The 12,739-nt window shown below is 34.4% G+C and overlaps 1 protein-coding gene across 3 annotated transcripts in view; it reads left to right on the forward strand.

Moving 5' to 3' along the window:
* LOC149412002 (uncharacterized) overlaps positions 1–12,739 on the forward strand; it is a 56,450-nt gene that overhangs the window by 32,548 nt on the left and 11,163 nt on the right. For 2 of the 3 annotated variants that reach the window (XM_089646383.1, XM_089646385.1), the window contains exons 14-15: positions 2,068–2,749; positions 2,962–6,399. In XM_089646383.1, the coding sequence (XP_089502509.1) occupies positions 2,068–2,749; positions 2,962–3,707 (1,428 nt within the window). In that variant the 3' untranslated portion in view covers positions 3,708–6,399. Of the gene's footprint in view, positions 1–2,067; positions 2,750–2,961; positions 6,400–12,739 lie in introns of those variants that run through there. The other variant, XM_089646384.1, reaches the window with a different exon arrangement.

Here is a 12,739-nt window from a genome sequence, read left to right on the forward strand (position 1 = left end):
TAGTGTAAAGATGTGAGATTTTTTAAGAGTATAAGTTTTACCGTGCTCAAGCATGTTTCATACCCATAACGCCGAAGAAACTTTGCGTCGCACAGATGTGCCACCCGCGTACAGGGCATGTACAGTGCGTCGCAGGCGTGCGTCTCCCGCAGAGAAAAGGTTAAGATGAAAAATATAAGCCATTTTTTAAAACTTTTTTATGTTAGATTTTAAAATTATAATATTTCAATAATTATATGTTTATTTCTAATAATTTTTAGTTTAATAAACAGTTTTTTGTTTTCGGTTACATTCAGAAATAACCCATTTATTGGATTTTATTGAGTTGCAAAATATGTATGTGCAAATTCTCCGACTTTCTGACAGCATCTTTAAGAAACATAATGGTCAATGTGCCAGAGGCCTGAATGGTTAAGAATTAACAGATTTTATTTCAAATATAAATTTATTGCCAATTTTATTAATAAACTCGATAGAACAATAACTATAGCTAATCAGAGAACTAGAAAGTGAGGAGGAAAGGGATTCACTGCACCTCGAAATGATCGAACAATTTGTGACATTTGCCTGGAAAACAGAAGAAAATGTATGAAGGAGTTGCTGTAGTTATGAATGCGAAAGACAAATGTTATAAATGAAGGTGGAGTTATTACTTCTGCCAGAACTCCCAGGCAAGTAGTAATAGAAATTGGGTAACTGTAACTGACGCAAGGGAGGTTTTCTAAATATTAATGAATATTTCTAAACATTATGTGGTGTGCTTTTTCTCAAATACGTATTATTTAAAATAAAATAATTTATTTTTGATTGTACAAGAAGTACTTAGTTTACCTAAAAAACACAAATTAACCGTTTGGGTGCCAATCGTCGATTTTCGTCGATTCGTGTTTTAACGAAGATTGCCGATCGTCGATTTCCGTCGATTGCGTCAGTCGTGTTCTGATTCGCGCGTACGTCTGTACGTAAAATTCTCATTTTTTCGAAACGCCTGGACTTCGGGATCCTCCTCCGCGTGATTCTAAACCAATATTCTTTAATAAAACACCGAAAAAATCATCGAAATCCTTGAAAATTCAAATAATTTATGGGGTTTTAAAAAAATATATAGTTTCATAAAAAATAATGTTTTTTTGGTGGCATTTTACAAGCAACTGTATGAATTTTTTTGGCACTCAAATGGTTAAAGTATAAAATCTATTTATACTTTAATTTATTCTATTTAAAAAATTTATACAACTTCTAACTGATTGTCATTTTCGCATGTTTAAGTAATAATTTTGCCACCCACTGTAGCTAAGAATTGCACTGTTGAAGGAAGGAGAGAAGAGTGTAAAAATAATATAATATCATGTTCAAATGAATGAAAGGAGGTTTCGAGGAAGTCAGGAAGACACGGCACAATCAAGTGAATGGAATACTTGACTCAGTGAAAGAACAGAATACAGTTCTCACTATCACAAAAACCATTATAGTCAAAATTAATACAGGTATTTCGTAAAAACTAACAAACACCACTATCGATCTTTTGTAAAATTACAAATTTTTGGTTTAATGTTAATTTAGTATTTTTAAGCTGTGTTCTGTGAGTGCGCTAATGTTTTAGCTTGCGAGAAGACTGTATTTTGTAAATTTATTCAAACAAACGTGGCAGAACAAAACTAACAGAAACATCAGGGACATTTGCTAGAATACACAGATGACTAACTGACATGTCCTAAAACAACAATAATGAATCCTGGTGATTAGTAAAATGGCCAGTCAGATTATGTAAGAATTAGATAACTGAACCCATCTGTATACAAAGCATTGCGCTTGAGTCCAGGCTCGTGGCGGATTACTGAATTTTAGGAAATTACAAATACAGGCAAATAGAGCTTGATTTCAATTAGTAAAAGTGACGATGACTGAGAGCACTGTAGTATAAATGTGAATGAAGCAAGGAGTTTTTTTTCAGAGTTGGGTGGCTTTCCATTCTTATTAGTGATATGGTGTGATGGTTAGGGATGGTATATTGAGGTTTTTAAGATCACTGGTTTAATTTAGCAATGTTTTTTTTTTGATTTTTAGGACTACAGAAGCATGGGAGCAGAAATACCAGTCCTGGCCCCACCACCAGCTCCTCCGCAGTTGCAGAGATTACCCCCCAACATCCCTCAACATCCTCCCAACAATATTCCTCCGTATGTGCTAAACTACACACCGCAACAACAACAACAGCATCCTAACAACATCCCACCACAACAACAACATCCTAACAATATCCCACAACACGCTCCCAACAATATTTCCCACCACTCCCCGACAAGCAACGCACCCCCTCGCCTTCCCGCCAATGTACCCCAACATCCTCTCAACAACGTTTCCCAACATCCACCTAGTATGTCCCATCTTCCTCCGAACATGCCACAACATAATCCGGACATGTCCCAGCATCCCCCTAATATGTCGCACCTCCCACCCAAAATGCCGCAGCACAACATCCCGCAACACAATCCGGACATGTCTCAACACCCCCCTGTCACATTTTTAGCCGGGAAAAACATGTTACAACATCCCCCGAGCATGCCGATTCAGAGGAGTAACAGTAACAACATGTCCCAACATCCTCCCACCATATCCCAACTTCCCCCCAACATGTCTCATCATCCCTCCAACATGATCATGTCCCACCCGCCCCCTTCAGTGCCGGATAATGTGGAGAGTATCGATATGGAAATGTCAGACGAAGAATTGTACGAACTCGATGATGGTAATGTTTTCATTTCTATATTTTTTATTTTTACTTTAAGCTGTGACTAATTTACCATAAATTATAGCCAAAACAACAAAGTTATATTATTTGGAATACTTTAAAGAAATTCATTTATCTAGGTATACGTACTGCTAAATAATACAATTAATTCAATAGAATGTGAAAGTACTGATGTGTTCATTGCTTCAATTATTCATGGTCTATTTCAGAATTTGGACGCCACTCTAGGTTAGAGATGAACCTGCTTAGAATGCATGGGAATGCTCCCATGGCATCAACGTTTAACCAAACGATTTCTCAGCAACACCAATTCAGGAAAACAGCTTCTGAACACCCCCCGAGAGAACAGCAAACCTTCAACAACAATAAAGTGTTAGTCGGAGGGACTCCTACAATCAAAACAAACACCCCTTTAAAACCTCAAAACACCACGGCACATAAGAACGAGATTAAATCAAATCTCACAGAGCTAGCAAACGCGCGGTCGAATCTCGTAAGGATAAACAGTGTACCATCCGATTCGACTGAAAAATTCAACGATTCCCCGAAACAAAGGCGCCACACATTAACTGAAGACGAAACTTCTCCCGTTATAGAAGGACGAGAAACAAAATCCGCAACGGTTGTTTCTCCATCAAAAGAAGACATCTTTAGAGAATCGTTTAGCAATGCGATGAATCCGTCTAATCCGAATATAAATGATTCAGAAAACACGCGTAATCGAGCGGACGATTACAACAATTGGAAAGATGAACAAGGGGAGCCCCCGAAATGGAGGCAGCAGTCGAACTCGATGAATCCTTCGAGACCTAACCACCAAATGATTGGTAGGGCCCCGCAAAGGGGCTTCCGTCATATGGATTGGCGCCCTGTTCCTCCACCGTTTCCCCGCATGTTCTTCAACGGAGACCGAGGACGACCATGGGGCCCCCGCCCCCATCGAGGCGGCCTGTGAATGAAAAACTTAGGAAACTAACGGTAAATAATTATTACTCATTTGGATTTTTTCGTCGATGCCTAAACAGTTCCAACTCCTTGGAAGGGTAGACATCTCGAAATGGTTGGTTTTTACATTTTGATGTATCTCAGTTTTTTATGATTGTTAAGCTCCTTGAATCTGCGCGGCTACGATCGACAAAAATTGGTTTGCTCGATCGCCAATCGGTTGATATAGAATTAAAAACTATAAGTAAAATTATGTATAGTATATTTGCACCTCGTTCTCGAGTTATAGATACATTCTGTATCTCCCTGGTGAGACCACTTTTGATAATTGAAGCATTGCTTGAAATGGCTTTAGCCATGTTTAATTACCAAATAGACGGGTGTTTTTCATACTTCCTCCCACTTCTCCACACTCCTTCAATATCCCTGCATTCCCCAAACGGAGATGCCCTAGTCCCACTGAATTCAACTTTTTTTTAATGTTACCTAATTGATACACCGCAAAAAATAAAGCTTTAAACCTTATGACAAATTGGATTACCTACTATAATGTCTTTTATCAGTGTTGGAGTTGTAAAAATCTGGAGATGATCCCAAAAAAACTCTATGGAACACATTGAAAACAAAAATAATTCACATACCTTTTATGCTAAATGTCAAAATAATTATTCGTTATTCTCTTGATATTTGGCGAAAAATATTAACCCCTCAGAACTCTGGCATATTGACCGTTATATTTCTTAAAGAAGCTGTCAGTTCGGAGAATTTGTGTGTATTTCTGCTTTGCAAAAATTCCAAATAAATAGAACATTTCTGAATATATCTGAAAACTAAACACTGTTTTTGAAAGGTGAGGAAATATGCTTATTATTAGAAATAAACATATCATTTTTTGAGATTTTCACGACCAAAAGTATTAAAGTGATTTATTTTTGGGGTGTTATCCCGTATTGTGCTACTACCTTCTTTAGCCAATTTTTCGGACAGCTTGTGCGGACAGTGTCTCACACAGCTGCCCTGAAGGTGGACGCTGTAATGCTGTCCGAAACTTTGGCTAAAGAAGAATACCCCAAAAATAAAACAATATATTTTTTTCAATAAACAATTTGAGTGCAAACATAAAAAAAGTTTTAAAAATTGCTCTCCTTGCGTATGTTGTCTAAACACTGAACTAAAATTACTGTTAACAAACAAAAAAAAAACCCATTTCATTAGACAAATGTATTCTAAACATCACTGTCATCTCACCTTTTTATCATTTCATATAAAAATAATTAATAAAAAAAGTTTCATAATTTTTTTTCAAATTGCTTTTGGTTTCATAGAGGTGTACATTTTAATTCTTCTGTGATTAACTTCTAGATTTGAATATAAAGCATGGTGTTTTTTCTTTCTAACACTGTTTAGATCATATTTCTCACGACAGCAAGGAGATACAACGATATGAGCTTGAGGGGTTAATATTATATCTATTTCAATTTACTTCTAGTACTTGTTGTTAATGTATGAAAATCAGCAGAATTTTCCACAGCGGGTTTTGATTCTCCACAACTCATGTTAAGTAGGTAATTATTTGTACATCTAAATTTTCATTTCACATTCTTAAAATTTGTTCTCAGAGAGCGCAAAAATAATTTGCTATGCATATAAGTATAATAATATATATAATAATCAATATGCGGCTGTCACTAACATTTTTTAAATTCCTCTTATTTTGAGTAATTTCATTTGCATTCACCTATCATATTTGCTGAATAATCATTGGTCTCTGAACGAAATAGTAATTTATATTTAATTGTTTATTTTAATGGTAGAATTAAAAAAATGGTTGACTTATTTGTTAACTTTTCTGAAAAATAAAATATTTGTCACTTGTGTGATTTTAATGAAAAAAATATTTTATGTTACAGAATTTGACAACTAGTAGTGGAAAAATCATGTTAAAATATTTATCTCAGTCATTTCAAGGGATTTACTTTTATTTTGAATAATAAAAAATATAATACATATAAACTTTTTCAAAATAAACAACTGGAACCATTAAGGATTTTATTGTGGTATTCTTTGATGTTATTGCTTTTTTTATCTAGAAAATATAATAATTATGTCATATGGTCACTATTACCAATCTTCCCTTAGTCAACCTGGTAAAATTATAGCTAAACCATTGGCTAAGTTTGATTGGTAACAGAGATTAATAGATTTTTATTTGTTTGTACATATCTTATTTGATGTAATTGTTTGCAAAGAAACGAATTGATACATGTATATTTTATAACAATCGATAGGAAGGAACAAACTTCTTGATGCAAAACAAAAATGCTTTCCTGACGTTAAGATAGAATAAGCCATTGCAAATTTATCATCTTAGTTTTAAAATTAGTGACTTTTTGCCTTTATTGAGTTTCTGGAACATTTTTTCGTTTATTTTTTTTTGTGCTTGCTTTAGTGACGAGATATATTTTTTAAATTGTTTTATTTTAAGTAAAATGTTTTTTGTTTTTTTATGTTTTCCACGTTAGTATACCTAAATAACACAGTGGTAGGTAAAACTGTACTATAAATACTTTAAAAATAAAAAATAATACACAGTAAGTTAAATTATTTTTTAGGCACCGACTATTCATTGAGTGTTTCTTTGTTTTCATTTGGTTTATATCATTTTTATGAAAATGAACACCTATTAAGTAAAGAATTTACTATGTTAATTGTGTTTTTATTGGTGGAATTTATGCATATTATACAAACAAAAATCCCTAATTGTACAGATACCACTTCAAAGGTACTCAATTTTTTTTTTCTTCTCAAAATGTACTTAATGATTTTTGTCATATAGAAATTTTTCATTCTTTTTCCCCTTGGGGAAAACGCATCTATTGTGTGCCCCTCTCATCACTGTGAATTAATTGAATATTTTTTAAATGGCACGAAATCGTTGCTCACTCGGACAATTTTGCTTATGTATGTACTAACATTGGATATATACAAAGAAAATAAAAAAGACACCATTTTGGAGAAGCTGAAAATTAAAGTAAGAAGTCAAAAAGGGGAGTAAAAGCATCCTTAAAAAATGCAGGATTTAAAAATACAGCTACGAAAACTTTACCCAAATTTAATGTACATACATTGAAAATTAAAATACTTTTATTATTATTGTTGAATATGGATACAGTCTCCCTTAAGTAGAGATAGTTGACACCTGAAATGTGTTGTCACTGCGTTTCCAGTTACTAGAGACCGTTGTGGAACCGGTTCTTTATTCAGTTACTTTTGGAACCAGTTCCTCAAAAAACAAAACATGGTAAAATTTTAGAATAACTGGACACGCTTAGTACGAATACGTCAAACAAAATGGCCCCCTTAAGTGGAGATGGTTGACACCTGAAATGAGTTGTCACTGTGTTTCCAGTTACCGGAGACCGTTGTGGAACTGGTTCTTTATTCAGTTGCTTTTGGAACCAGTTCCTCAAAAAAAAAACATGGTAATGTTTTAGAATAACTGGACACGCTTAGTAAGAACATGTCAAACAAAAGAGCCGAACTGTCAAAATGCAATGAAATTTTGATAATTTGACGGACAAAAATTTTTACTGTAATGCATATTTTAATATCTCCCCCAATGTAAATAGTTGTCTTTTATAGTAATTACTTTGAATCGAGTGTTATTTAAAAAAATATATACATATCGACGGTCCCGAAGAATAATGTCGGATGTCAACATTTGTAGTTTTGCAGTAGAGTTGTTTAATGTTTCGCTCCTGCATTTTTTCTCTTTGAGATCAAGAAATATAGTGTTGTCTAGTATTTTGCATTAACCCCTATTTATTTAATTGGAGAAATATATTATCAAAAACAGTAAACATGCAGAAATGAAACACAGCTCTACTGCAAAACTATATAATTGCACATCTGACATTGTTATTATGTATGTCCAACTATCCTATTTCTAAAACCAATGAGAAAAAAGAATCGGTTTTATTTTTTTAAATTTTTGTAATATTTTATTCATTTTTGATAAATATTGCAAAAATAACCAGAGAAATAATATCGACAGTTCCAGTGACAGCAAAGGAACCGGGACATGAATACCGACCATCTCTACCTGTAAGCATTCGAGCCATATGTCTACTATGCTATCTCCCATATTTCTCATCATTGCTTTGATATTAGCCCTGTCTCCTTAGTTAAAGTTAACTAGGATTGTCGTGGGGTTTTTTTTGGTGATGTTTTCGGGCTCGGCAATGCGTTCCCCAGGTATTTTTCAGATACATCCATATGAATTTTGATTTTGTTTTCGTAATGCATCAGTGCAAATCTTGGAAGTGGAAATTAACCCACCTTCCTAAATCCGATCGAGCTGAAACCCGGCAGATTGTTGTCGATGCATTCTATCAACTTTTTTTGGTAATCACGCATACAAACACAGACGTATACTCATTTCTCTGAAATTGGATGACATTACAACATTAATATAAAAATAAATGTCGGTCCTAAACAATCGTGATTTGGCTCAGTTGTTAGCACGGTTGACTGCAGTCCATTGGAGAAAGGTTCAATCCTCAACCAAACCTAATGTATTTTTTCAATCTTAAAAGACATTTTAAAAGTTCACAGCAGTTAAGAGCCAGTCCCTGGGGAGGAAGGTTCATTCCTCAGTCAAAAAATATTTTATTTTTTATTTTTACATAAATCTATTAATCAAAATAAGGACGGGTTGTTTCAGAGAATTTGAACAATTCATCAAATTTTAACGTTCATTTTCGGGTTCTGTGAAAGACTTATTCAAGTTCTGTTTTTATATCATTGTAGGCTAGTTGCTTGACAAAACTGAAATAAAAACAGAACTTGAAAAAATCTTTCACAGAACTTGAAAATGAATGTTGAAATTTGATGAATTGTTCAGATTCTCCGAAACAACCCGTCCTAAGTGTAGTATAGTGAAAAACCTAATTTTTTTATGCAGATACATTAAACTTTGAAATTTCCCTTATAATCTTTAAACTGTATTTTAATGTTTATGCAACATATTTTAGCTTTCAAATTTGCAATATCTCAGAAATGTGTGTTGTGGTCTGGTGAGAATGCTGACTATATTACAACATTATAGGTTACCTAATTTGTTATGAAAGTATCGTTGATACATTTAGAATGAACCTACTGCTAAAACCTTGCAAACGCTTTGTAAATTTTGAAGAATATGTGGAATTTGTCATCCACCATATTCAGATAGCGGGTCGCTTTCCCCAAGGACGAATTCGGCTACAAATTATGGCGATGTCCCTGAGTGTGTTACTCCGGCACAAATAGGTTGATCTGTGCCAGAATTTCAATTTTCGGTACATGGCTGTCGATTTAATTTTACAAATATTTAACAATGCAAAACGCCTATGAATTTACAGTGAATAGTTGGTCATTCCTAGAATAAAATGAGATGGGTATAAATGAGGATACGTTCCATGGAGGTGCAAAATTTAAAAAAAAGTAAGAATTTTTTATTCACTCTTTCAATGTTCAAAATGTAAGCTGTTTCATACAGGGCCTAGATAATACAGTTCGACTCCAATACACTTAATTACCATGTGTAAATGTGGTGAAACCATAACATCTGTATTACCAATGTAGAGACCTGAAAAGGCTGATTTAAGCATCAAGAACAAAGAAAGGAAACCTAGATCGTTTGGACTCGTAGTAGATGGACAGAGACGCAGGTACCAGGAGAATCAAACATGATGCAAGAGAATAGAATGAGAAGTATTGGATGCCTCAGCAAATAAAGAAAGTCGTGTTATATCAAAACTATGTATAAAAGATGTATGAATGTGCAAAATAATTAGATAGCACTCCATCAGTTGCAGTGTCAACCTTATTTATTCATTTTGCCTTCGGCTATTACCTCTACTGGGCTAGTTAAATTTAAAAATTAAGTATGGTGTTTTCTATATGTTGGCTTTAAGACGAAGCTTATTGCCAAATCACAATTTTGATTAATCTTTATAACGAATTGTGAACATTATGAATACCAAAAAATATGATTTAGATAAATTGAAGGTGTTTCTATCGCTTCGCTTGAGTAGAATACAAATAAATTACTCAATTAAAAATATAAATGCAAACCACTAAAAAAAATATTTTTTCAATAGAAATGTATGAACGCTTAAAGGAAACAACTTTTAAAAAATACAGTATTATAGCCAAGATTATCTGCGAACGTTTCTAGACTCCTTTTGTCAAGCGATTTTAATGCCTATTACCTACGATATAAGGTATACCAAGAATACGCAAATTTTTGGCTTGTAGCTTCCTCTTAAAATTTTTTTTTTTATTTATTGAAGTTTCTTGTCTGCCCCTACGGCGTAAATTGGTCTTATAAATAAAATGTAAACCCGAAAATAGTTCTTCCTCGTGAGTTGGCAAGCTTGAATTTCGAGAACAGATATTGCATCCAGAACACAAGAATGGTTTTTCTCCGAAGTTCATCAGCATATGAAACAACAAGGTTGAATATCAAGAACACAAATAATTGCTGTGTAAATAAGTGATGTTTACAAAGTTATTGTTTAATTTTAAATTATAATGTCACATCACAAAGTAACCGCTTCATATGAAGAAACAAATAATTGCATTTGGATCAGCTATTGAGTTTACAAGAGTTTTGCTGGTTTTGCAGTTTTTTCTCAAATGATTTAGCATTCCGAACATGAGAATGTGTTTTCTCTGGATCACATCAGCATGTGAATCTATAAGTTTGAATTTCGAATATACAATATTTGGATACTCGGAACACGAGAATGGCCTTTCTCCAGAGATCACCAGCATTTGAATCCACAAGCTTGAATTCGATAACATGCATATTTGAATTTGGAACATGAGAATGGTTTTCTCTGGATTACCTCAGCCAGTGAGTCTACAAACTTGAATACAAATCATTGCATTTGGAGTACGGAATGTATTTTCTCCAGAGCGTCAGCAGGTGAACCTACATTCTGGAATTTAGAAAATTCAATTAACCAGTCTTGAAATCCGGAATATAAATACATAGTTGAATTTGGAACATGAGAGTGGATTTTAACTGAAACACATCACCAGTAACTGAGTTTATAAGCTTCAATTTGAAGAACATGATTATTTGCATTCGGAACATGAAGGTGGTTTTTCTCCGGATTGCATAAGTGAGTTAAAAAGCTTCAATTTCAAGTACATGATTAACTGCATTCAGGACGTCCTATGTAGTGCTTCAAACATTGGACGCTATGTCGTGAGATGTTTTTACGAATTATCATTAATAGCCATTCTTGTTCTATATTTTATTAAATATACAAACATATTACAATAATTAAAAAAAAAAAACATTATAGAGCGGAGACGGTTTACATAGAGTTCCCGTGAGCACTTAGGCCATAGGCCCATTGTGCTATCTCCCATTTTACTTCATTCCTTTAACAGTCACCCAGTCCCTTTTATAAAGTTCACCAGGGTTGTAATTGGATTGCTTCTCAATTTCCCCCTTCAAAACAATCAAAGCATTAAAACTATCATCACCTGGTTCAAGGCTTCCAAGAAAAAAATCACTAAATTGTCTTATTGTCACTAGCTTGTGCGTATCTTACCGCTTGTAAAATCTCATTTGTCATAAATAACTAACTAGCTTGCCGGATTGTTATGCTTTTCGGGTGTAAAATTTTACTTGACACAAACCAGTGATGCACAACTCGCGGTCCACTTTTCAATTTTATACTGCCCACTTGGCTATAGAAAAAAATCAAAATGTTTAGGGTAGTTCATGAAAACCCTGGCTGAGAATATTTTTTTATAGAGTTTTAGTTAATTTACGCTGCATGAAGGAGGAAACCATGTGTTTCCTTAGAACGCTGTGGAAAAGTGGTGGGCAACCACCAATGCATGTCCTAAATGGAACTAAATTTGAGGAACCGGTTTGCATAACACGAAGTATAAAAAAAAATCAACAAAAAAATCTTGAATTTCTCTGTCAACCACCTCCCATTAACATAAAATATCATTAGGCAATTGCTCTTTATAGTCGTGAACTCGCTATTGCCGTGATCGATATAACCAAGTTCGTCTGTAGTTATAAACCTAGATGATAAATTTCTGTACAACACAGAATAGAAATATAATTAACTTAAAATAATATACATTTAACACAACTCAGCCCAGGGCTGTCCCTGTGCAGGTGCAATTGAAGCAGTCCGCTTTGGATGCCAACTTGCCATGGCGCCAGGGAGCCAAAGCGCTGATAAGGTTTTTAGTAGCACCAGGTGCCGTTTGGCTTAGGGCCAGCCCAGACTCAGCTTGTCACCTTACATCTAGGAAGCCTTTTTGCATTGAAGGTGAACTTTTCACTACGTCAGAATGCTCCCCTGAAGATTCGTCTCTAACTCAGTGGCAGACTTCTCGGAGAAAAAATATGCAAAAGTTGGAAAGAGTGGACAAGGTTGAACCATAACACCTGGATCCATGATTCATTGGGGGACGTACAGTCTTAGCGTAGTGTGAATGTGGAGTGTTTCTAACCACATAGCATATTATAGAAGAGTCTAACTCTAAAAAAATTCCCCCGTATCGCAGCGATGTGATAGCCAAAGGTGGTTTAATGCCCTCGGCTACAATCAAAAAGATTCTACACTAATGAAAAAAGCTTCACAGCGAGATTTTGGAGTGGCACCATAACACAGATTAAGTAAACAGAGTGGGAGACCTGTTCGACGACATAGGACTTCACTACTTAAACTCACGGTTTGTGTGAGAAGCTATCTGAGAAATATCCGTTGTGTGCGAAAGCTAATCGTGGCGCCTGTCGTTTATATTTGCTTATATTATATTGCACAGTCTGGATAAAATAAGATTTATAAATATTTTTACAGTGAACATGTATAAAAATATGACACTTATGTAAATAAATAACCAAGTGTTATACTGCCGTGGTAAATTGAGACTCAAGGAAGACACTGTGTTTTAAGTTTTTTTTTTTTTTTTAAGTTTCTTTATTCATTGAAATTATTTGTTACATGCATTGAGGATTTT

This window comes from Hesperophylax consimilis, chromosome 24 (assembly GCF_061612785.1).
Source record: "Hesperophylax consimilis isolate HC1 chromosome 24, BYU_Hcon_1.0, whole genome shotgun sequence".
Taxonomy (NCBI): domain Eukaryota; kingdom Metazoa; phylum Arthropoda; class Insecta; order Trichoptera; family Limnephilidae; genus Hesperophylax; species Hesperophylax consimilis.